This window comes from Oreochromis aureus, linkage group 1 (genome assembly GCF_013358895.1).
Source record: "Oreochromis aureus strain Israel breed Guangdong linkage group 1, ZZ_aureus, whole genome shotgun sequence".
NCBI classification, from domain to species: Eukaryota; Metazoa; Chordata; class Actinopteri; order Cichliformes; family Cichlidae; genus Oreochromis; species Oreochromis aureus.
In genome coordinates, this window is record NC_052942.1 from 22,258,719 (window position 1) to 22,280,168 (window position 21,450).

The window sequence follows — 21,450 nt, forward strand, 5'->3', positions numbered from 1 at the left end:
ACTTTCTCTTAAAAGGGTGGGATTAATGATGAAACTGCAGTTTGTAACCCAGGGACCTTGTTATCAAACCCACTTATAGCAGCCTCTCGTCTCTCACTGAGAAAGTCAAAATACTGCAATTAATTAGACAAAGCGTGTCTCAGGTGACCCACTAACTTATTAACTTGTTGTCAACTAAGCAAATGATTAAGGCCAGGCAATCCAGACAAGAACACCAGCAAGCTGAAGGAGGTGACCTGAAACTTCCATCAACTTACCTATGTCACTATACTTAAATGTATACTTATACTTAAATATTGAGAGCCCTGTAGCTTGCTACTGTCAACAACCTTCTACTGTGTAGCAGCATTTCTTATTTAGGTTTCTGTTTTTCTTCTTTTTTCTTTTCACATACAGTCTACATACAATGTAATGATTGTGAATGCTTGGTGGGATGTTTCTATGCTGGTAAGGAGATGTCATTTCAGGACTTAAACTAAACTCTAAGAAATTGGTGTGTCTAAATTTGCGATGCTGCAAGTAACAAACTGGGTTCAGTTTGGAGGTTGAAGAGGAACTCTCCCTCACCAGGACAACAGCTGTCCGTGCCACAGTTTATCTCATGCAGCGCAGTGCTAATTTTGAAATTATCAGATACTTTGGACAATATATATTCTTCTATGACAAAAAATAAGTGTTCATTTAAGTAAATAAACAGAGCCGTAAGAGATGTTTTTCAAAAATTGTTTTCTTTATTTTGTTTTGCCGCTAACATTTTTTTTTAAAAAATTGTAGCTTTTGTAGTGCTCCCTACTATGTGAACCCCTCACCTGAACTTTAAAAAACTTCAAAATTTGAAGTTGGGGTTTAGTTTGCTTGAACTATCCATCCATCCATCCATCTTCATCCGCTTTATCCGAGGCCGGGTCGCGGGGACAGGTGGTGATCAGTTGACAGCTCAGCCCCTCTCTTTACCCGAGTGTCCAGAACATATGGTCGCAGGTCTGGTGATACGATTACAAAATCGATCATCGACCTGCGGCCTAGAGCGTCCTGGTGCCACGTGCACTTATGGACACTCTTATGTTCGAACAAGGTGTTTGTTATGGCCAAACTGTGATTTGCACAGAAGTCCAATAACAAAACACCGCTCGGATTCAGATCAGGGAGGCCGTTCCTCCCAATCACGCCAACTAAAAAACTTCAAAACTTGAAGTTTTTTAGTTCAAGCAAATTAAACCCCAACAATCAAATGATCCCCTGTGAGCAAGCACTAGGCACGGTGGAAAGGAAAAACTCCCTTTAAACAGGAAGAAACCTTTGACAGAACCAGGCTCAGGAAGGGGCAGCCATCTGTCTCGACTGGTTGGGGGGTGAGAGGCAAAAGAAAAGAAAAATGAGAGCACAAGTTAGCTAAATGTTGCTCATGTTGTCTAACATGAACAACATATGGTTTTCTGGACTGTGGATGAAAAGCAGTCCATCATTACTAGTCTTTAAAGGGGAACTGATCCATCACCAAGGTAGCAATATGGCTCAAGGCCACCATAGACAGAGTCATATGGGGAACAGCTGTTATACATTGAAAAGGCCCAATAAGCAGCAGGAATAAGAATGCCTGCTGCGGCAAGACCTAAACCTACTTTAAGTAGCCGTTTGGCGCCATGACGCCATGAACTACTAGTCGGAACCACGTCAGGAGGTGGTTCTGACACAGGAGAATCAAGCTCCTCAGGTTCAGGAGCAAGATTCTCCTGTGTCAGAACCACATCAGGAGATGGTTCTGACACAGGAGAATCAAGGTCCTCAGGTTCAGGAGCAAGATTCTCCAGCTGCAGAGGTTCATCAGTGATCTGACAACTGTCTTCAAAATTGTGCGCAGCAGCTAATATTTTTCCTTCCTCCTCCCTTCTCAGCTGATCCTTGAGATTTTGATTGATCTTTCTCTTCATTTCTAGATGTTCATAAAGTTCATCTATTAGGTCCTGCATGTGCACAATTTTGCAGTTCTGCTTTTTGATTATTTCCTCAAGTGTAAATATTTGTTGTGTCAGATTTTCTGTCATCCTCACTTGGTACTCAAGATTTTCTAAACCTTTCCTGAGAATTGTGTTCTCTTTCTTTAGTTCATTCCTCTCAGCATCAATGCTGCTGTTCTGCTCAAGGAGAAACTCTTCCTTTTGCTGAAGCTCATGCAGAGACATCTGAATGGTTTTAATCTCTGCCTGTGATCTTGCCTTCACAGATTCCAGTTGGGCTCGTTTTACATTTTCGATGTCTTTAACCGCATCCTCCATCCTAAATATTTGCTGTGTAAGATTTTTTAACTCTTCGTCTTTTTTCTCAGTGATTGTCTGGAGCAGGGCTAACTCAGCACTGAGGGTTTCATTCTTTTTGGTGAGGATTTCTTCATTTTCTTTAAGGGCATAAATCTCAGCCAGCAGATGTTCATTCAGCTGATTCTTAAGATCTGCACCAAACTGTTTCATGTTTTCAATGTGTTCCTCAAGCTCAACTATCCGTTCCTGATTGTGCAGTATTTCCCTAATCTGATTTTCTATTATCTCATCCTTTTCTGTTGTTTTATGACGAGCTTCTCCCACTTGGCACTCAAGACTCTCTAAAGTTTTCTTGAGATTTGCGATCTCTTTCTCTTGTTCATTCCTCTCACTTTCAATCTGGGACAGCTGAGCAGCAATGCTGCTGTTCTGCTCAAGGAGAGATTCTTCCATTTCCTGAAAGTCATGTTGCATCATCTGAATGGTTTGAACCTGTTCCTGGAATTTACCCTCCACAGATTCCACCTGTGACTTCCTTTCGTCCAGAGCCTGTCTCACCCTACGCTGAAGAATACATATTTCTTTTTTCAGCTCAACTATCAGTTCCTGGTTTTGTACTATTTCCCTATTCTGTTTTTCTATTATCTCATCCTTTTCTGTTGTTTTATGACGAGCTTCTCCCACTTGGCACTCAAGACTCTCTAAAGTTTTCTTGAGATTTGCGATCTCTTTCTTTTGTTCATTCCTCTCACTTTCAATCTGGGACAGCTGAGCAGCAATGCTGCTGTTCTGCTCAAGGAGAGATTCTTCCATTTCCTGAAAGTCATGCTGCATCATCTGAATGGTTTGAACCTGTTCCTGGAATTTAGCCTCCACAGATTCCACCTGTGACTTCCTTTCGTCCAGAGCCTGTCTCACCCTACGCTGAAGAATACATATTTCTTTTTTCAGCTCAACTATCAGTTCTTGGTTTTGTACTATTTCCCTATTCTGTTTTTCTATTATCTCATCCTTTTCTGTTGTTTTATGACGAGCTTCTCCCACTTGGCACTCAAGACTCTCTAAAGTTTTCTTGAGATTTGCGATCTCTTTCTCTTGTTCATTCCTCTCACTTTCAATCTGGGACAGCTGAGCAGCAATGCTGCTGTTCTGCTCAAGGAGAGATTCTTCCTTTTCCACAAAGTCATGCTGCATCATCTGAATGGTTTGAACCAGTTCCTGGAATTTAGCCTCCACAGATTCCACCTGTGACTTCTTTTTGTCCAGAGCCTGTCTCACCTTATGCTGAAGAATACATATTTCTTTTTTCAGCTCAACTATCAGTTCCTGGTTTTGTACTATTTCCCTATTCTGTTTTTCTATTATCTCATCCTTTTCTGTTGTTTTATGACGAGCTTCTCCCACTTGGCACTCAAGACTCTCTAAAGTTTTCTTGAGATTTGCGATCTCTTTCTTTTGTTCATTCCTCTCACTTTCAATCTGGGACAACTGAACAGGAATGCTGCTGTTCTGCTCAAGGAGAGATTCTTCCTTTTCCACAAAGTCATGCTGCATCATCTGAATGGTTTGAACCTGTTCCTGGAGTTTAGCCTCCACAGATTCCACCTGTGACTGCTTTTCGTCCAGAGCCTGTCTCACCCTACGCTGAAGAATACATATTTCTTTTTTCAGCTCAACTACCTGTTCCTGCTTTTGTACTATTTCCCTATTCTGTTTTTCTATTATCTCATCCTTTTCTGTTGTTTTATGACGAGCTTCTCCCACTTGGCACTCAAGACTCTCTAAAGTTTTCTTGAGATTTGCGATCTCTTTCTCTTGTTCATTCCTCTCACTTTCAATCTGGGACAACTGAGCAGCAATGCTGCTGTTCTGCTCAAGGAGAGATTCTTCCATTTCCTGAAAGTCATGCTGCATCGTCTGAATGGTTTGAGCCTGTTCCTGGAATTTACCCTCCACAGATTCCACCTGTGACTTCCTTTCGTCCAGAGCCTGTCTCACCCTACGCTGAAGAATACATATTTCTTTTTTCAGCTCAACTATCAGTTCCTGGTTTTGTACTATTTCCCTATTCTGTTTTTCTATTATCTCATCCTTTTCTGTTGTTTTATGACGAGCTTCTCCCACTTGGCACTCAAGACTCTCTAAAGTTTTCTTGAGATTTGCGATCTCTTTCTTTTGTTCATTCCTCTCACTTTCAATCTGGGACAACTGAGCAGCAATGCTGCTGTTCTGCTCAAGGAGAGATTCTTCCACTTCCTGAAAGTCATGCTGCATCGTCTGAATGGTTTGAACCTGTTCCTGGAATTTAGCCTCCACAGATTCCACCTGTGACTTCCTTTCGTCCAGAGCCTGTCTCACCCTATGCTGAAGAATACATATTTCTTTTTTCAGCTCAACTATCAGTTCCTGGTTTTGTACTATTTCCCTATTCTGTTTTTCTATTATCTCATCCTTTTCTGTTGTTTTATGACGAGCTTCTCCCACTTGGCACTCAAGACTCTCTAAAGTTTTCTTGAGATTTGCGATCTCTTTCTTTTGTTCATTCCTCTCACTTTCAATCTGGGACAACTGAACAGGAATGCTGCTGTTCTGCTCAAGGAGAGATTCTTCCTTTTCCACAAAGTCATTGTGCATCATCTGAATGGTTTGAACCTGTTCCTGGAGTTTAGCCTCCACAGATTCCACCTGTGACTGCTTTTCGTCCAGAGCATGTCTCACCCTACGCTGAAGAATACATATTTCTTTTTTCAGCTCAACTATCTGTTCTATCTTGTGCACTATTTCCCTATTCTGTTTATCTATTATCTCATCTTTTTTTGTTGTTTTATGATGAGCTTCTCCCACTTGGCACTCAAGATTCTCTAAGGCTTTCTTGAGATTTGCGTTCTCTTTCTTTTGTTCGTTTCTCTCACTTTCCATCTGGGAAAACTGAGCAGCAATGCTGCTGTTCTGCTCAAGGAGAGATTCTTCCTGCACGTCTTTACACCTGTGTTCATGCTCATCTTTTAAGCGATAGTAATTGTTTTGGTAATAATTCTTTTTGAGCTTTAGGGTGCTCAACTCCAACTGGAGTTCTTTAATTTTGTCTTGAAGCTGCATAGGGTCAGGTATTTCTCTCTCCACCAACCCATACAGTCTGTGTGAGTGCTCTCGAAACTCTCTGTCAGACAATGAATTATTGAATGTTTCGTGTGACATTTCTTTAAAAGCTTAATGCAAAGTGTCGAGAAGAAAAAAAAGCGTTTGCTTACTTCAATGTAAAAATAGTCCCGTTCTGAAAGGTTCCTGGTTTGCAAAAACAACTCAGTGTTTCTGAAAATGCTCCAAGTGAAACTGTTTGCAAAGGTGAAGAGGGGGTATTTATAGACTTTTGTGGCCGCGGATGTGACGTCAGCGCTCTTTGATCCTTTGATCCTTTGAGTTCGAACGAAGGATCAAAGGAAAGATGTGCGTAATTCTGCGCATGCTCAGATAATGCCCATTGAAATGCACAATTTTGTTTTGTTTTGTTTTGAATTTTTTCAGATACTTTCAAAACAGTCCAAATTAAGCAGGTACAATACGCAGGCGTGACACAGTCGAGCCGGACGTTTGAACGGTATTTCTGACTGATGACATCTGGCCATGAAGCTAGCTTAGATGTGCAGACTCTGATTCAGACAAAAACGTTTTTCTTGTCTTGTTGATTTTTGGAGGGGACTTTAGATGCCACTAAAAGCAAACACCTTTCATGTCTCGAGTTTTTAAAATGAAACCTTAATAAATTTAAAAAAAAAATGCGAGACATGACGGGGGAACTCGTAAGACTGAATGATATAGCTGGTGTGTACATTTTTATTTAAAAAAAACACACAACTTAAGAAATAGTAATATTCATATTTAGTTGATATTAATATGTTTGGCCACTTTTAGTTTTGTGAAGTATATCTTCCAAATCACCAAAACGTCATGTATCACTTCAGTAGAAAAATATTATATTAAATAAATGCAGTGGGACTTCCAGTATGGCGGCGAGCTGAGCGGACATGCATTAACCTGCTCTGCTACCCTGTTGGCAAAATCCTGCTAAAATATTGTACTTGAGTAGGTGAATCACCCCTATTTCGACAAATAAACTTAGGGTTACGCCGGTGTCACAGAAGAAAGTCAGTCAAGGGCGGAACAAATCTCTCCAAGCTAAATTGTCGGACTTTACGAAGTCGAGGGCTAGCAAGGACTCATCAGCTAGCAGTGAGGCCATGGACTCCGGCGAGGCTAACGCTAGCGGGACTCCAGAGGTTAATGCGCCGGACAGAAGCAAGGATATGGCGGCGGGAGAGTCCTGCCCCACGTCGGCCATGATCCTGACCGCTATCAACATCTTTAACAACCACGTCGAGGCGGAGGGCTTCATCCAACGGATCAAGTCAAAAGAGGGATCGGACTGATGGTTAGGATACGATCTAAGTTTACAAAGCATAAGGTAACATTTGACCTGAGAATAAGAGCAGGATCGAGCCCAGCCGGCTCGGGTAGCTCAAGCTATAAGGTTAAATGTATGCTTGTGCCTAACAGCGCGTATTACACTGAATTTTCTATTAAAGTCATGTTACACTCTATCCTGGGCTTAGTGCAGGATTAAAGCTCTTGAGATACCCATATCTGTCTTCTAATTTAAAAAATAAAATAAAATACAAAAAGATTAAGAAGCCGAACGTATTTCTGCAACAAATGCAAATTGGTCAACTTCAAGTAAGTGGGGCTCAGTCAATCCAGCAGACCACTTCTGATTAGTTTTGCTTAGAAATCTTGATTTGAAATGTGAAACGTGAGTTCACCTATGGCAAAGAGGGGTGTTTATAAATAGATAAGAATTTTAATATCTAACCTTGGTGGCATAGGACGGTATGGTTAATGTTATAGTTAACAGTTGGATTGTTCGTTTTTACTAGTTCAGCTATACGGTGTCATCCTTGGGTGGGACTGTTAATTGCTACCTGGAAGCTTTAAATATCTGGGGAAGGAAATCCAGGTTAAAAGGCCTGGATATGGGTGACAGTGAGGGTATTTGGGTAGTTTCTGTTGTTAGTAATAGTATTTATGTTAGCTTTCTGTCTTTTTCTTTTTGTAATTTTTTTTGACATATATTTTCACTTGTTTGGGGAATATAACTACACAACCTACAAGAAATGTCTAGTGAGATAAAAATCAAAATCACATCATGGAACTGCAGAGGGTTACGAAATCTGAAGAAAGTTAAACAAGTCATGAACAGAATAAAATTTTTGCAGTCTAACATTGTGTTTCTTCAGGAAACACATCTGATGCATAATGAGGACTTGAAAATTAAGAGGAGGTGGAGAGGCGAGGTCTTGTCTGCATCGTTTAACTGTCAAGCGAGAGGGGTCACCATTTTGGTGCACAAATCCATACCACTCCAAGTAAACAAAGTCACCAAAGATAAATTTGGATGTTACCTTGTCATTCAAGGGAACTTACTAAATGAACAAATTATCTTGGCGAACATCTATGCTCCTAATACAGACGACCCTATCTTTTTTCAAAACTTATTCCTTATGTTGTCCTCTTTTCCTGGTAAATGTGTGGTGGCAGGCGATTTTAACTGTGTACTAGATCCGGTGAAAGATAGGAGCTTGGGAACCGAAGAGTCTCATACCCGTAGTAGGGTAACTATACAGCACTTTATGAAGGAATTGAACTTAATAGATATCTGGAGGGAAGAAAATCCGGACGTTCTAAAGTTCTCATGTTATTCTGGTGCACACAAGTCATATTCAAGAATTGACTTCTTTTTGATATCTGCAGAGTTGAGACATAAAATCAAGGAATGCTTGTATGAGGCGATTCTAATCTCAGATCATGCTCCTAATTCATTGGTATATCAGGACTCAAAGCTTGTGAAAGATGCTAGGATTTGGCGTTGCAAACAAAAATGGTTGGCAGACCCTGGTTTTGTCTCGCTTTTGGATGAACAAATTAGCCTCTATTTTGAAATGAATAAAACAGAAACTTCTGCAAGCATAAGATGGGAGGCTTTTAAGGCTTTTATTAGGGGCCAAATAATTAGCATCACTAGCTCTAAAGCAAGATTGACTCTCCAAAAGGCAAAACAGTTAGAGACAAAAATAAAGGAATTAGAAAATGAATACTATCAAACAAGGTCCCCTGAAATACATCAAAATTTATTGCTGCTTCGGGCTCAATACAATGAACTTTCTGCCTCAAAAGCTTTGGCCAGTCTGCTGCGACTTAAACAGTCCTTCTACGATCAGGGTGAAAAACCTGGGAAAGTTCTTGCATGGCGTCTCAAGCAGCTCCAGAGTGAAAGGGTTATTATCTCACTGCAAAATGAGCTAGGAGAAATTATTGTGGATCCGGCAGATACAAATGAATCCTTCAGGAAATATTATGAAGATCTTTACAGTTCAGAAATATCTAATGACCATACGGAACTAAAAATGTTTTTAGATAAGATAAATGTACCCAATATACCAGAAGACCTTAGGGCTATTTTGGAGAAAGATATCTCACTCGAGGAATTATCTGCTGCAATCGATAGTATTAAATTGGGGAAAATCCCCGGACCCGATGGTCTCCCAATTGAAATTTATAAAAAATTTAAATATAAACTGTTGACTCCAATTTTAGAAATGCTTACAGAATCCTTTCAAAAGGGCACCTTACCACAGTCCTTGAGAGGAGCACTAGTTACTCTGCTCCCAAAGGCTGGCAAACCACACGATAAATGTGAAAACTGGAGACCCATCAGTCTGCTTAACGCGGATTTGAAAATACTTTGTAAAATCTTAGCCAAGAGAATCGAAGATATACTACCTGAAATAATTGGGAGGGATCAGAATGGATTCATTCGGGGCAGACAAGGATTCCACCATGTCCGAAGGATTCTGAACATTCTTTATGACCAAAAGGGGGCTCGGGACACTGCTTTACTGTCACTTGATGATGAAAAAGCATTCGACAGAGTGGAATCGCCCTATTTGTTTGAGACTCTGGCGCGCTTTGGTCTGGGAGAGAATTTTTGTAATTGGGTAAGATTACTTTATAAGGAATCATATGCACAGATCCTGACTAACAATAATATCTCAAAAACCATAAAAATAAATCGAGGGTGTAGGCAAGGGGACCCTTTGTCCCCACTGTTGTTCATTATAGCAATCGAGCCTTTGGCTATTGCAGTGAGATCCCACAATAGTATTTCTGGTATAACAATAGGACAGACAGAACATCGCTTAGCCTTGTATGCAGATGATTTAATTATTTTTCTTAAAAATCTTAACAAATCCATCCCGGCTCTGCTAGAACTGATTAAGGGGTTTGGTAAAATTTCTGGTTACAAGATCAATATGTCTAAAACATCCATGTCCAAACATCTCTCTGGATAGATGGACTGTTCTACCAATGTCATTAATGGGGAAAATAAATACTCTCAAAATGAATATACTCCCTAAACTGCTGTACTTATTTCAAAACTTGCCTCTGCCACCACCAAGCAATTTATTTTCTCAACTCAACACTCTTCATCAAGTTTTTATGGAAGAATAGACGCCCCAGGTTGCGCCTGTCTCTATTGTATCTGCCTTACGATAGAGGAGGGCTTAAATGCCCAAACCCACTGTGGTACTACTGGGCGGTGCAGCTGAGAACACTAATGTTTTACTATTCAGAAGAGAATGTGCCACTGTGGAGAGAGATGGAAGGGTATGCGCTGAATTTGCCATTTCCCTATATTTGGCTAATCTTAAGAAACTCAAAAGAAACACCAAGAATCCCCTGGTCAAAAATATGATTGCGGTGTGGCATCAAGTTAAGACTCACCTCAATGTAGTTAATTCACTCTCAGTATTCAGCCCGATATGGGGAAATGATAATTTCCCCCCAGGACGGGGTGAAGGGGGATTTAAAATATGGGCTGAAAGGGGGTTACAAAAAATAGGAGATCTTTACAATCTGCATAATAAACATTTACTGTCCTTTGATGAAATGGTTGTAAAGCATGACATAGCCCGCAGCCAGTTCTTTAGATATTTACAGCTGAGAGATTTTATTAGAACACAGCAAAACCAGTCCTTGTCCATTCCTGGCCTATCAACACTTGAAGAAATGATGGTGAAAGATTGCCAGGGAAGGGGCTTGATTTCCAAAATCTATAATGAACTGGTGGCTGCCTCTACAGAAACGTCCGTAAAGAAGCTTGAATCCTGGAGAGAAGACTTACAGGAGAATATCTCCCTTGAAGAGTGGGAGAGGGCTTGCGCCAGGGCACAATCACAAACAGTGAACACTCGTTTAAATCTCTTGCAGTACAACTGGTTAATGCGTACATATATGACTCCAGTCAAACTTAATGCTTTCTACAGTACCATCCCGGATGTTTGTATAAAATGCGATGAGGAAAAGGGCACACTTCTCCATTGTTTGTGGCAGTGTCCTGAAATTAGGAAATTCTGGGAAGAAGTGAAACAATGTACTGAAGAAATATTAGAAATAAAACTGCATTTAGAACCAAAACTTTTTTTGCTGGGCATCTATCCAGCTAACTGTAATATAACAAGGAAACATCGCTTAATTTTAGACATAGGGCTGCTGATGGCTAAGAGAGTGATTGCCATTACTTGGAAAGAGGTAGATAGACCGAGAAGAAGTAAATGGATTTCAGAGTTAACATCTACCCTGCCCTTGGAAAAGATCACCTACGCAATCAGGGGTAAGCGGCGATGCTTTGATAGCATCTGGGGCCCCTTCAAAAACTTCCTTGCTAATAAAGACTTGCCCCACTTGGTGGAAATTTTTGGGGAGGATTCATAGGTGGCCCTCTGCAGTCCATTTGGGAATATGTTTATTGCTTGACATTAAACAACTACTTTCTAATTTACATTTAACATATACCTGTGAGGGTGCGTAATTTATGGGAGATGCACACAGTTATTCCCCCCTTTTCCTATTTTATTTTTTTTTCCTTGTTTGTTTGTTTTGCTTTTGTGTGTTGTTTTTTGTTGTTTTGTCATTGCTGTTTTTTTTTTTTCTCATCCTCTCCTACATGGTGTTATGTGTATAAAGGCAGTATGTGTAGCTTGTAGTTTCTGTAAGTTTAGCTACTTGTGTTGTTACGCTTCATAGATGTGTACACTGCTATGTTCAAAATAAATAAAGACACTGTTGGAAAAAAAATAAATGCAGTGACTAGAAAGACTTGTTTTCTAAAGAAAACTGCACAAAATAAAAATATTGAACTCCAAAATAACATTTTATTTAAAGCTACTGAGGTCACAGTGATCTTGAAATACATCTAAATGTCCTTTGCAGTACATTAGGCAGGTTGGTTCCTTATTAATGAGGCCACGTATTGCTGAACAAAGATTAGTTTTTATCAGAAGTGAATAAAATGATGGATCCACATCAGCGTGCTGCCTGACATGTCTGCTGTTGCTGCTGAGCAGCAGTACGCCGTCCCGAGTGAGCGCCCGTGTCTGATGACCACCAGCTCCATCTGACACTGGTCAGTGTTGACCACAACTGTGGTGCTTCTCTCTGTGTTCATGAGGAAGACGATGGTGAAGACGGCCATCTCAAACTCGGGGCTGGTGCCGATGAAGGCGCTGCCAACGGGCATCACCACACCGTTCCAGCTGAAGTGGAGGTTGAGAACGTGGTCATCTTGCTCAGGCTGTGACAGAAGCATGAACATGGTTCATGGTTATGTTACCAAAGAAGGAAATGAATCTCTTCTGTCTGATGAACTGTTATTCTTACCAAATCATGCTCCCTGGCCTTATATCCTTTGTAGTCCAAGTGTTGGTTTTTCTCTTGCAGGTAGAACTGGACCCAGTTGTGAAAACCAATGATTTCTGTTCCTGATTTTGTCTCGCCAACAAATACATGTTCAAATCCACTGGAGTCCAGGCTGATGATGATCAATTTAAGAACAGAAACACACATACTTCTTACCAAAGAAATGAATATTATTTTACAGTGTTGCAGAATCACATGGATGAATTTAACAACTGGACACAGTTGAAGCGGGATGGTTGGCAGGAGGAGATCTCACTCTGTTTCTCTCTGCCAGTGGTAGAGGTGGAACCAGATCAAGTTGAGCTGAAAAGCCTCAAGTCAGAGCTGGACTGACCTTTTCTCACCAGGTACTGATGAGCCCGCTGTGGAGAAACATCATTGATTATATTTGTGAGTCCAAACTTGACTCTGGTAACTTTAATACAGTATAGAAAAAGTGTCATAATAATAATGTTATTATTGTGATAATAACATGAACAGATGTATTTATGTCATTATCTTTGAGCTTTTACACTTAAAATAATTATAAAAACATGAGTATAAAAGATGTTAAAACCCTGATGCTGTCTTGGAATACTGCAATTTTGCTCATGTAATTACAACATTTACTCTTTAAAAGAACAAATCATACATGTATGTTATGTCAACACTATATTTAATCTACATTATAAGAGTGTCTTTGGGATGAATATGTCTTTAATTGTTAAATTAACTTGTTAACTATTTAATCTAACTAAGCCCTAAAGATGGAGTCATCAGACTTTTTGTACAAATGTTACCTGCAGTCATCTGGTTCATCCAGTGGTGCAAGTTTCATGCATTTAAGAACAGTTGAGTGTGGTCTCATTGTTTCTGCTCATTATTATTATTTCTCCCATTTCAGAATCCAGACAACAACAGAGAACATCTGGGGAAACTGTGCCTCTACAGCCTTTAGGATCTTTCTCACATTGTTTCCTGTGATGAGCATCAGTGTTCAAACAGCCTGCATGCCTGAGATTCATCCAGTCATCAGCTTCCTGCAGGAGTCAAACCTCGACTCTCCTCATCACGCTGTGACAGATTTTCCATTAACATGTTACTAACACAAGATACAAAACTCAAAGTTACAAACCCCGATTCATTCATTGGATTGGAAATGTGTGTGAATGTTAGACAGAAAAGCACTTGGATGTAGAAAAAAATAATACAGTGTATACAGTTATTTTAATGCACCAGTGAAGTAGACAACTGCTGTATAAGAACCAGTCCATTTACCACTTAACCAGGGCAGACAGACTAACATGGTGATATGAACAACTAGTTAAAAGTTTATCTATAAAAACAGATTTAACTAATGAGTGTTTGGGCAATTGTCTGCTGTAGAGGTGCAAAGGTGCGACACAGAGAGCTGGACATGAAGCTCACACCAAGGTATTCCTGGGAGAGGAGAGGTGAGCAGTGTGTAGGTTTCTTCACAGTGGTCAGAGTTTAATGCTCAGAGAAACAGCTAAAACCTAAAAGCTGCATCTCAGACACTGCAAGCATCAGTCAGCATGTTAAATGTTAAAGTCGATGGCAATACAATGAGGTGAGTAGGTGAATTTTGTCAAAAAATGTGTGCAACTGCAGGACAGTCCTGGGATTATTTTATTTATTTATTTTTACACACGGGAGATTGACAGATGGATTGGTGCTGCCCCTGAGTGATGCGGACACTGTACCGATCAGTCGTGGTGAAGAGTGAGCTGAGCGTCAAAGAGAAGCTCTCAATTTACTAGTCAGTCTACATCCCTAACCTCACCTATGGTCACGAGCTCTGGGTAGTGACGTGAGTAGAGCCACTGCATCTCCACATCGAAAGGAGCCAGTGGTGTTGGTTCGGGTATCTGACTAGGATGCCTCCTGGGTGCCTCCTGGGTGAGGTGTTCCAGGAATGACCACAGGGCAGACCCAGGACACCCTGGAGAGATTATACCTCTCGGCAGGCCTGGGAACACCTTAGTGTTCACCCGGAAAGGCTGGAGGAGGTGGCTGGGGAAAGGGAGGTCTGGACTTGTCTGCGTAGACTGCTGCCCTGCAACCTGGCCCTGGATAAGCAGAAGAAAATGGATGGATGGACTTTTAAGCAATAAAAAAATACTTTTACATAATTTTATAGATTATATAATTTAAATTTACTGCCATTTGCATTTGGTGGAATCAATGTAAAAAAATAAATAAAAATCTAATAAATAATCATTACATACATTAAAATGTTTTTAAAAAACAAACATTTAGTTACAATTTGTTGTCTGTATGCTGAACTTGCGGCTCCTGTTGGCATGGTGGAGTTTCTTAATGTAAAACTCATTGTTGCAGCCAGGGGCAGCACAAAACGGATTTTTAGTTTTAGTGTCCTCATTTTCCTCTGAGTTCTCGATACTGTCACTAGTTAGCTAACATAAACTAATGCTAGTTCGTTAGCCGTTAACCACCCAGCCACATGATGTCATGTTCCGTACCGACAGAAGATGGCGCTAAACATGTATTGAAAACTTTCTGAGCTTCACAAACCGAGTAAATGTCAGTTTTTGAGAACAGGGCTCAATGATGAAAGTTTACAGTTTTTTGTAACTGTCTTAGCAGCTGAGCTATACTTCCGCTTACATCACCAGCTTCTGTGTAAAACTGCAAACACACCTGCGTTTAAAAAAAAAAAAAAAGGTCAGGTTTGATGTGTGTTTTTCCATTTTATTTTTGTTTTTAACGGCAGTAAAGAAAAGCCTCCTCTCTGTTTACCTGGGCTACTCTTACTTACTGTGTATCTCGCATAATGACTTAGTGGTTAAACCTGGCCGGAACTATGTTTGAAGTGCGCTGTTAAGTTGTTAACACACAATTAAAATAATGCACACACTATCAAGTCGGCTTATTTTTCATTTTATGTATTATTTCTATTGTTATTTCACCTGTTAAGGGGCTGTCATGAATGTGAAGGTTTGATGGAAAAATCCTGCAGCGACGGAAATATCAGCTGTGGTGACGCTGTTTGTGTTTCTCAGCATCACCGCCACACCCTCCTCGGAGTGCAGCAGCAGCATCCTCAGCAGCAGCATGGTGCCAGCCGTCCTGCTCGTTTTGGCTGTCACAGCAGTCTGCAATGGCATCCTCCCTGAGATAGTGAACTCGGGCATTAGTCACATCCTGGAGGATGACTCTGCACAGGGACAAGCGGAGCCGGACAGCGTATTTGTGGAAGTGGAGCAGCTGCCAGAGGATCCCCAGCAAACGCCAGAGGACTCGTTTCACCAAGTAAGCAGCCAGTTGCACCTCTCACTCAGCATTTTACATGACATATAGCATTACCTGACTGCCTGTAGTATGTAGGATCTCAGTGTGTTGTATTATGAAAGTATTTTTTAAAACACTTCAATCTTTGGGCAGAAAAGAAGATCAGATGCAGCAATAAAGTAACATCAGAGTTATGCATCTATTTTCCTGAAATCTGGCTTTGATCATCTCCATAATCCTTTCAGACAAATGAGGAGAACTCTCAGTCGAGTCTTCACAATGAAACTGCTTCTGATAAAGTGACTGATAAAGACCAGGTGGGCTAAGAAACAGTAAAGTAAAGTGAGGCACTGTTTGTTTCCCCTTGTGATTGAAACTTAATATATGTTCCATCTTCACCCAGGAGACAAACAACATTACCACAGTCGACAGTTCTAACGACCTGGAGAACAGAGTCGATCACGTAAGCCCGTCCTGTTTACCTGCACGTTCAAAAAGAAATCTAGCTTTTGTATGACCTTCAGCTGCTCAGTTATCATCACTGAAGAGGTTGCATAATGTCTTGGTGCACCATCACAGCCACTGACTTGGCACTATGTCGGCAAAGGAATCAAAAGCGTATATTTGCCTCCATTCGGCCCTTGTCCTTTGAACAAATAAGTGGTAAAGATGGCAGTTCTCAGATGGTTGACTACGCTTCTCATTGTTAAATAAGTGATGATTATGTGCTTTAGGACTAAAGCTGCAAACACAAAGTGAGGTTATGTAACCAAGCAGTTTTGGACATATGGTGATTAACAGTCAAGTCCAGTTGGGAAGCTTTCTGATAACTCAAGTTTCGTAGCTCGGGGTGTCACAGTGCAACTAATAAAAACAACAGTCCCAAATATCAACCTAGTTTTCCCTGTATGAGTAAAAAAATCTCCGTTTATGTGGTTATCATCTTGCTACATTTACACGCTGTCTCACCATTTATTTTGGCAAAATCTGTTGGGTGATTTGTTAGACACAGAACAGAAACTAGGACAGACATCAGTCTAAATAATAAATAAAACCAGAGAAGGTGCCGCATTCTTCATAAATATGCTGCATGTTTTGTGCTTCAACACCTTCAATTGCACTGTTGTGAACGTGTATTCAGTTGAGGGTTTCTCTGACTAGAGCTGTGAGACCCATATTTAATATTTAAATGTAATTAGAAAAACGAGGTGGCCTGATGTAGTCTCACCTCTCTCTCTCGTATTTAGGGATGCATCAGTGACGATGACTGTGGGAAGGGAAGGTACTGCCTTCACGACCCACATAATGCCAAGTGTCTGCCATGTAAAGCACTCGATATGGTGAGTCAACCTAAGGGACTTTTCTGTGGACGTCTTCACTGTTTTCATAATTCTTTTCTAAAACGCACTATTTCTCCTGTCTGACGCTTTCCAACACACACAACACGATGCACTCTTACATCCAGCCAGCTGGGGTTTCACACTGACTGCATTGCAGTGCGTCCACAAGTGTAATTGGAGTGTGCTGTTTCCAAGCACTGTCCTGTGAGCATCTCATGAAAGGGGGGCAGGTTAAATATGAGCTCTTCGCTTCCATCCGCTCTCTCAGAGAACATCAAGAACAAAAGCGGTTCTAATCAAAGTCCTCTTATCTCATTGGTTTTATTCAGGACTCTGCTGCTACCTGTGTTGCTTGTTCAGCTGAGTCTCAATTGAATATATTAGTGTTGATGTTGATGTATGGAAAAAGCAGTGGAAGATGGTGGCAGACTGCCAAACAAGACTAGAGGGAGGATAAATGCACAGAGGACAGGATCCGTGTCTTGTCAAAGTCGCTGAAGTGGAAAACCATGTGACTTTGCAATGTCTTAAAGATGTGATAGTAGGATCTCTTTCCACTGCAATCACAGATCAGCTGACCTGCTGATTTTTATATATATATATTTTTTTTAAGTCAGCAGGACTGGACAATAATTAACGCCATTAGTGCTCAATTCAATTCAGTTCAATTCAAATTTATATATACAGCGCCAAACCAAAACAACAGTTGCCTTGAGACGGTTTATATTGTAAGGTAAACCCTACAATAATAAAACAGAGAAAACCCCAACAATCATATGACCTATTTGTCATAATCCTAAACTAAAGGAGGGTCACCTGATCCAGCCCTTACTATATGCTTTATCAAAAAGGAAAGTTTTAAGCCTAATCTTAAGAGCAGAGATTGTGTCTTTCTTCTGAATCCAAACTGCTGGTTTCACAGAAGAGGTGCCTGAAAGCTGAAGGCTCTCCCTCCCATTCAACTTTTAAATACTCTAGGAACCACAAGTAGGCCTGCAGTGCGAGAGCGAAGTGCTCTAATAGTGTGATATGGTACTATAAGGTCATTAAGATAAGATGAGGCCTGATTATTTAAGACCTTGTATGTGAGGAGCAGGATTTTGAATTCAATTCTAGATTTAACAGGGAGCCAATGAAGGGAAGCCACTATAGGAGAAATATGCTCTCTCTTTCTAGTCCCTGTCAGAACTCTTGCTGCAGCATTTTGGATTAACTGAAGGCTTTTCAGGGAGTTTTTAGGACATCCTGATAAAAACAAATTACAGTAGTCCAGCCTAGAAGTAATAAATACATTTTCAGCGTCACTCTGAGACAGGACATTTCTAATTTTAGAGATATTGTGCAAATGGAAAAAAGCAGTCCTACATATTTGTTTAATATGTGCATTGAAGTACATATGCTGGTCAAAAACAACTCCAAGATTCCTCACAGTGTTACTGGAGGCCAAGGTAATGCCACCTCAACCTCAACCTCAGTTTTATCTAAATTTAGAAGCAGAAAGTTAGAGGTCATCCAGGTCTTTATATCTTTAAGACATTCCTGCAGTTTAACTAATTGATGTATGTTATTTGGCTTCAAAGATAGATAGAGTTGGGTGTCATCTGCACAGCTATGACTTCTGATGATACTGCCTAAAGGAAGCATGTATAATGTAATGCTCCCGGGAGTCTCAGTGTTGTTACAGTAGAGGTGCATGATCTTTTAAAGCATCTGTGTTAAGAGGAGGGTTGCCTGCTGAATTGTTGGCCATTTGCTCAAATGCTACTTTTTCAGTCCTGCACTAAGGATGCAGAGTGCTGTGGTGAACAGCTCTGTGTGTGGGGCCAGTGCAGCCAAAATGCAACGAAGGGAGAGGCAGGAAGCACTTGTCAATACCAGACTGACTGCAGCCCAGACCTCTGCTGTGCTTTCCATAAAGGTATGTAGTACAGCATGTGTTTATCAGTCACTACCTACACCGCCCCCCAGAGAACTTTGTTTTTGTTTTGTGTGATTAGCCCTCCTCTTCCCCGTCTGTTCGGCCAAGCCTATTGAGCGTGAGCGCTGCTTTGGTGCCTCCAACCACCTGACTGAGTTGTTGTCCTGGGGCACGCAAGATGAGGGACCCAGGAAATATTGCCCCTGTGCAGGAGATCTCCACTGTCAACACCTGGGGTGAGGGCAGCACATATAATCACATAAAACAGATTAAAATATTGCACCATTTGTGTTAAGTGAATCAAATATTCTAATTTAATATACCGGTACCAAAAAAATATTAAAGTTTTATGTGTTTGTGTATGTTTTCCTTCACAGACGGGGGTCAATGTGCCTGAAAGGAGAGGACTCGAGTGAAGAGGACCTGACAGACACTCTGTACTCAGAGATAGACTACATACTTTAGGCTCGGCTCGATTTATTAACATTGCCTTGTAAAAAGCTAGACAGACTTCTGAGCTTTTTTCTTTTTTCTTTGCAAAGAGCACTTTCTATTTGCCGGCTTCAGTCAAAGCAGTAAAGATTTAGGGCATGGGAAATGGATGGCAGTATATGTAGACTAGAATTTTAGAAATACAGACAGGTGGCACATGAAAGGAAAAAAAACTGGCGGCTTATCCAGACTTGACTCAGCTGGTGATTGGATGAACCTCCGGGTGACTTTAACCAATCACCTCTGTAAAAGAAAACGCCACAGCGAGTGTCCAAAGCAAAAAGCAAGCCACAGACACAGGAGCTAGTTGTGTCGTCGGCACGTTGTTTGATGATTCTTAAATCTTTTTAAGGGAATTCTGGGCAAGAGGCACTTGAAGGCAGCCACTTTGTAAAAAAACTACTTGTCAAGTCCTTTGATGCAGCTTCATTTCTTTGTTGTTGCAGTCATCACAGTGGGGGTGATGATGTGACTGCCCCCGTTTTGCTGGCATGGCTCAGGTCCCCTTGGATTGACAGGTTGCTCAAAATCAATATGAATTTGTTCGGTGTAATCTCCTTTATCCTAGGATGGAACATGTCCACCATGATGGGAGATGTTCTCTTCTGAGATTACATAATTACAGTTCATAGGGTACATGCGGAAACTGAAATATGAAAATGAACTGAATAAACAGATGCAGTGGCCTTTGCAGTCTCCAGATCTCAACTAATCCGTGGGAGATTTTGAAACATCATTTCAAAAATGAGAGATTGCTTGGAAGACCTGAACATGATTTTTGGAGATAGAGATGTTAATGTATCTGGTGTTTAGACTCGCACAGCCCATCGTGGCAGAATGGAATCCCGGCGGTGATAGGATTTAGGCCAGGACCCCTGAAAGTCTAGACCCTGGTGGTGGTGAAGATGAAGACGAAGCTTGGTTGGAGCGCTGACTGAGGTATCTGTAAGGTGGAAATGGGGTGGTTGCACAAATTAGAGTCTGAAAGGGAGAATAAAAAGCAGCCTAACACCCCGGAAAGCAGGTTGATGAGGGATTGCAGTTCTTCCTTACTGAAGTTTCACATTAGGGTTTCCATCATCGTTTAAACAGAATAGAATAGAATAGAATAGAATAGCTTTTATTCTCACTGTTACAAGAACAATGAAAGGCAGTTTGGCATTTCTCCATGTGTGTGGAGTACACAATAGCGTAAGTATTTAACAATAACAGACAAATTTACATTTACACAAGAAAGATATGTACAAGTTATACATACATCTGCAAACATACACGCACATACATACATATATGTATATATACATATCCGTACATACATACACACACATATTTCCACATACACGCTTACATATATATACGTACACATACATGCCATCTGAGGAGCAGATGCATTGAGAGGTGCAGTGTGATCAGTGATTATTGCACATTTAGTGTGTGTGGGGGGGTGCTGTTGCAACTATACTAAATAAGGTTCTAATAAATACAGTTTAAAGAGGTAGGGATGTTGGTTGCATTGAAGTATAAATAGAAATACGGTTTATAAATAAGGTGTAATGTCTATGAGTGTTGGCAGTGCAGTTATCCTCTAATCAGGGTGGAGGTAGGGCATGTTTGACAGCCTGTGGGTGAAAACTTCTGTTGAGTCTGTTTGTCTTTGACCTGATGGACCTGTAACGTTTACCAGAGGGAAGGGGGGAAAAAGTGAGTGTCCAGGGTGCGAGGGGTCTTTGATGATGATGCTGGCTTTCTGCCGAAGTCTGCCAGTATAGATGTCTCTGAGGGGGGTTAGTGAAGTGCCGATTGCCCGCTCTGCTGCCCTCACCACCCGCTGCAGTTTCCTCTTGTCCTCCGCGGTGCAGCAGTTGAACCAGAGTGTGCAGCAGTAAGTCAGAAGGCTCTTGATGGTGGAGCGGTAGAAGTTTACTAGCAGTCTCTGGGGTAATTGGACCTGACGTAGTTTCCTGAGGAAGTACAGCCTTTGTTGTGCTTTCCCTAACTGGTGGGAGATGTTGGTGGACCAGGTAAGGTCGGCCGAGATGTGGACTCCGAGGAACTTAAATCTTTCTACCCTTTCTACCTCCTCCCCATCAATGTAGAGGGTAGAGTGCTCAGATCACTTTGTTCTTCTGAAGTCGATTACCATCTCCTTGGTCTTGGCTGTGTTCAGATGCAGGTTGTTGTCGTCACACCATTGCTTCAGATGCTGAACCTCCTCTCTGTAGGCTGAATCATCGTTGTTGTCGATCAGTCCTATGATGGTGGTGTCATCAGCAAATTTTATAATGGTGTTAATGGTGTGGATTGGTGAACAGTCATGGGTGAAAAGTGAGTATAAGAGGGGACTGAGGACACACCCCTGTGGGACACCTACATTCAGAAT

At 41.1% G+C, this 21,450-nt stretch overlaps 2 protein-coding genes and 1 pseudogene across 2 annotated transcripts; 1 reads left to right on the top strand and 2 right to left on the bottom strand.

Annotated features, from left to right (window-relative positions):
- Positions 1-1,111: 1,111 nt before the first annotated feature.
- On the bottom strand, positions 1,112-5,585 carry LOC120439706 (WD repeat-containing protein 87-like). The gene has a single exon (XM_039610565.1). It carries the CDS (start codon positions 5,454-5,456, stop codon positions 1,476-1,478), a length of 3,981 nt encoding a protein of 1,326 aa, XP_039466499.1. The 5' UTR covers positions 5,457-5,585; the 3' UTR covers positions 1,112-1,475.
- A 5,939-nt stretch (positions 5,586-11,524) lies between these two features.
- Positions 11,525-12,857, bottom strand: LOC116317562 (annotated as a pseudogene).
- A 1,759-nt stretch (positions 12,858-14,616) lies between these two features.
- dkk3a (dickkopf WNT signaling pathway inhibitor 3a) lies at positions 14,617-20,206 on the top strand. The gene is made up of 8 exons (XM_031736427.2): positions 14,617-14,753; positions 15,092-15,341; positions 15,566-15,637; positions 15,724-15,783; positions 16,568-16,660; positions 18,434-18,578; positions 18,658-18,814; positions 18,956-20,206. The coding sequence occupies exons 2-8, from the start codon at positions 15,144-15,146 to the stop codon at positions 19,041-19,043; spliced, it is 813 nt and encodes a 270-aa protein (XP_031592287.1). The 5' UTR covers positions 14,617-14,753; positions 15,092-15,143; the 3' UTR covers positions 19,044-20,206.
- The last annotated feature ends 1,244 nt before the right edge of the window (positions 20,207-21,450 follow it).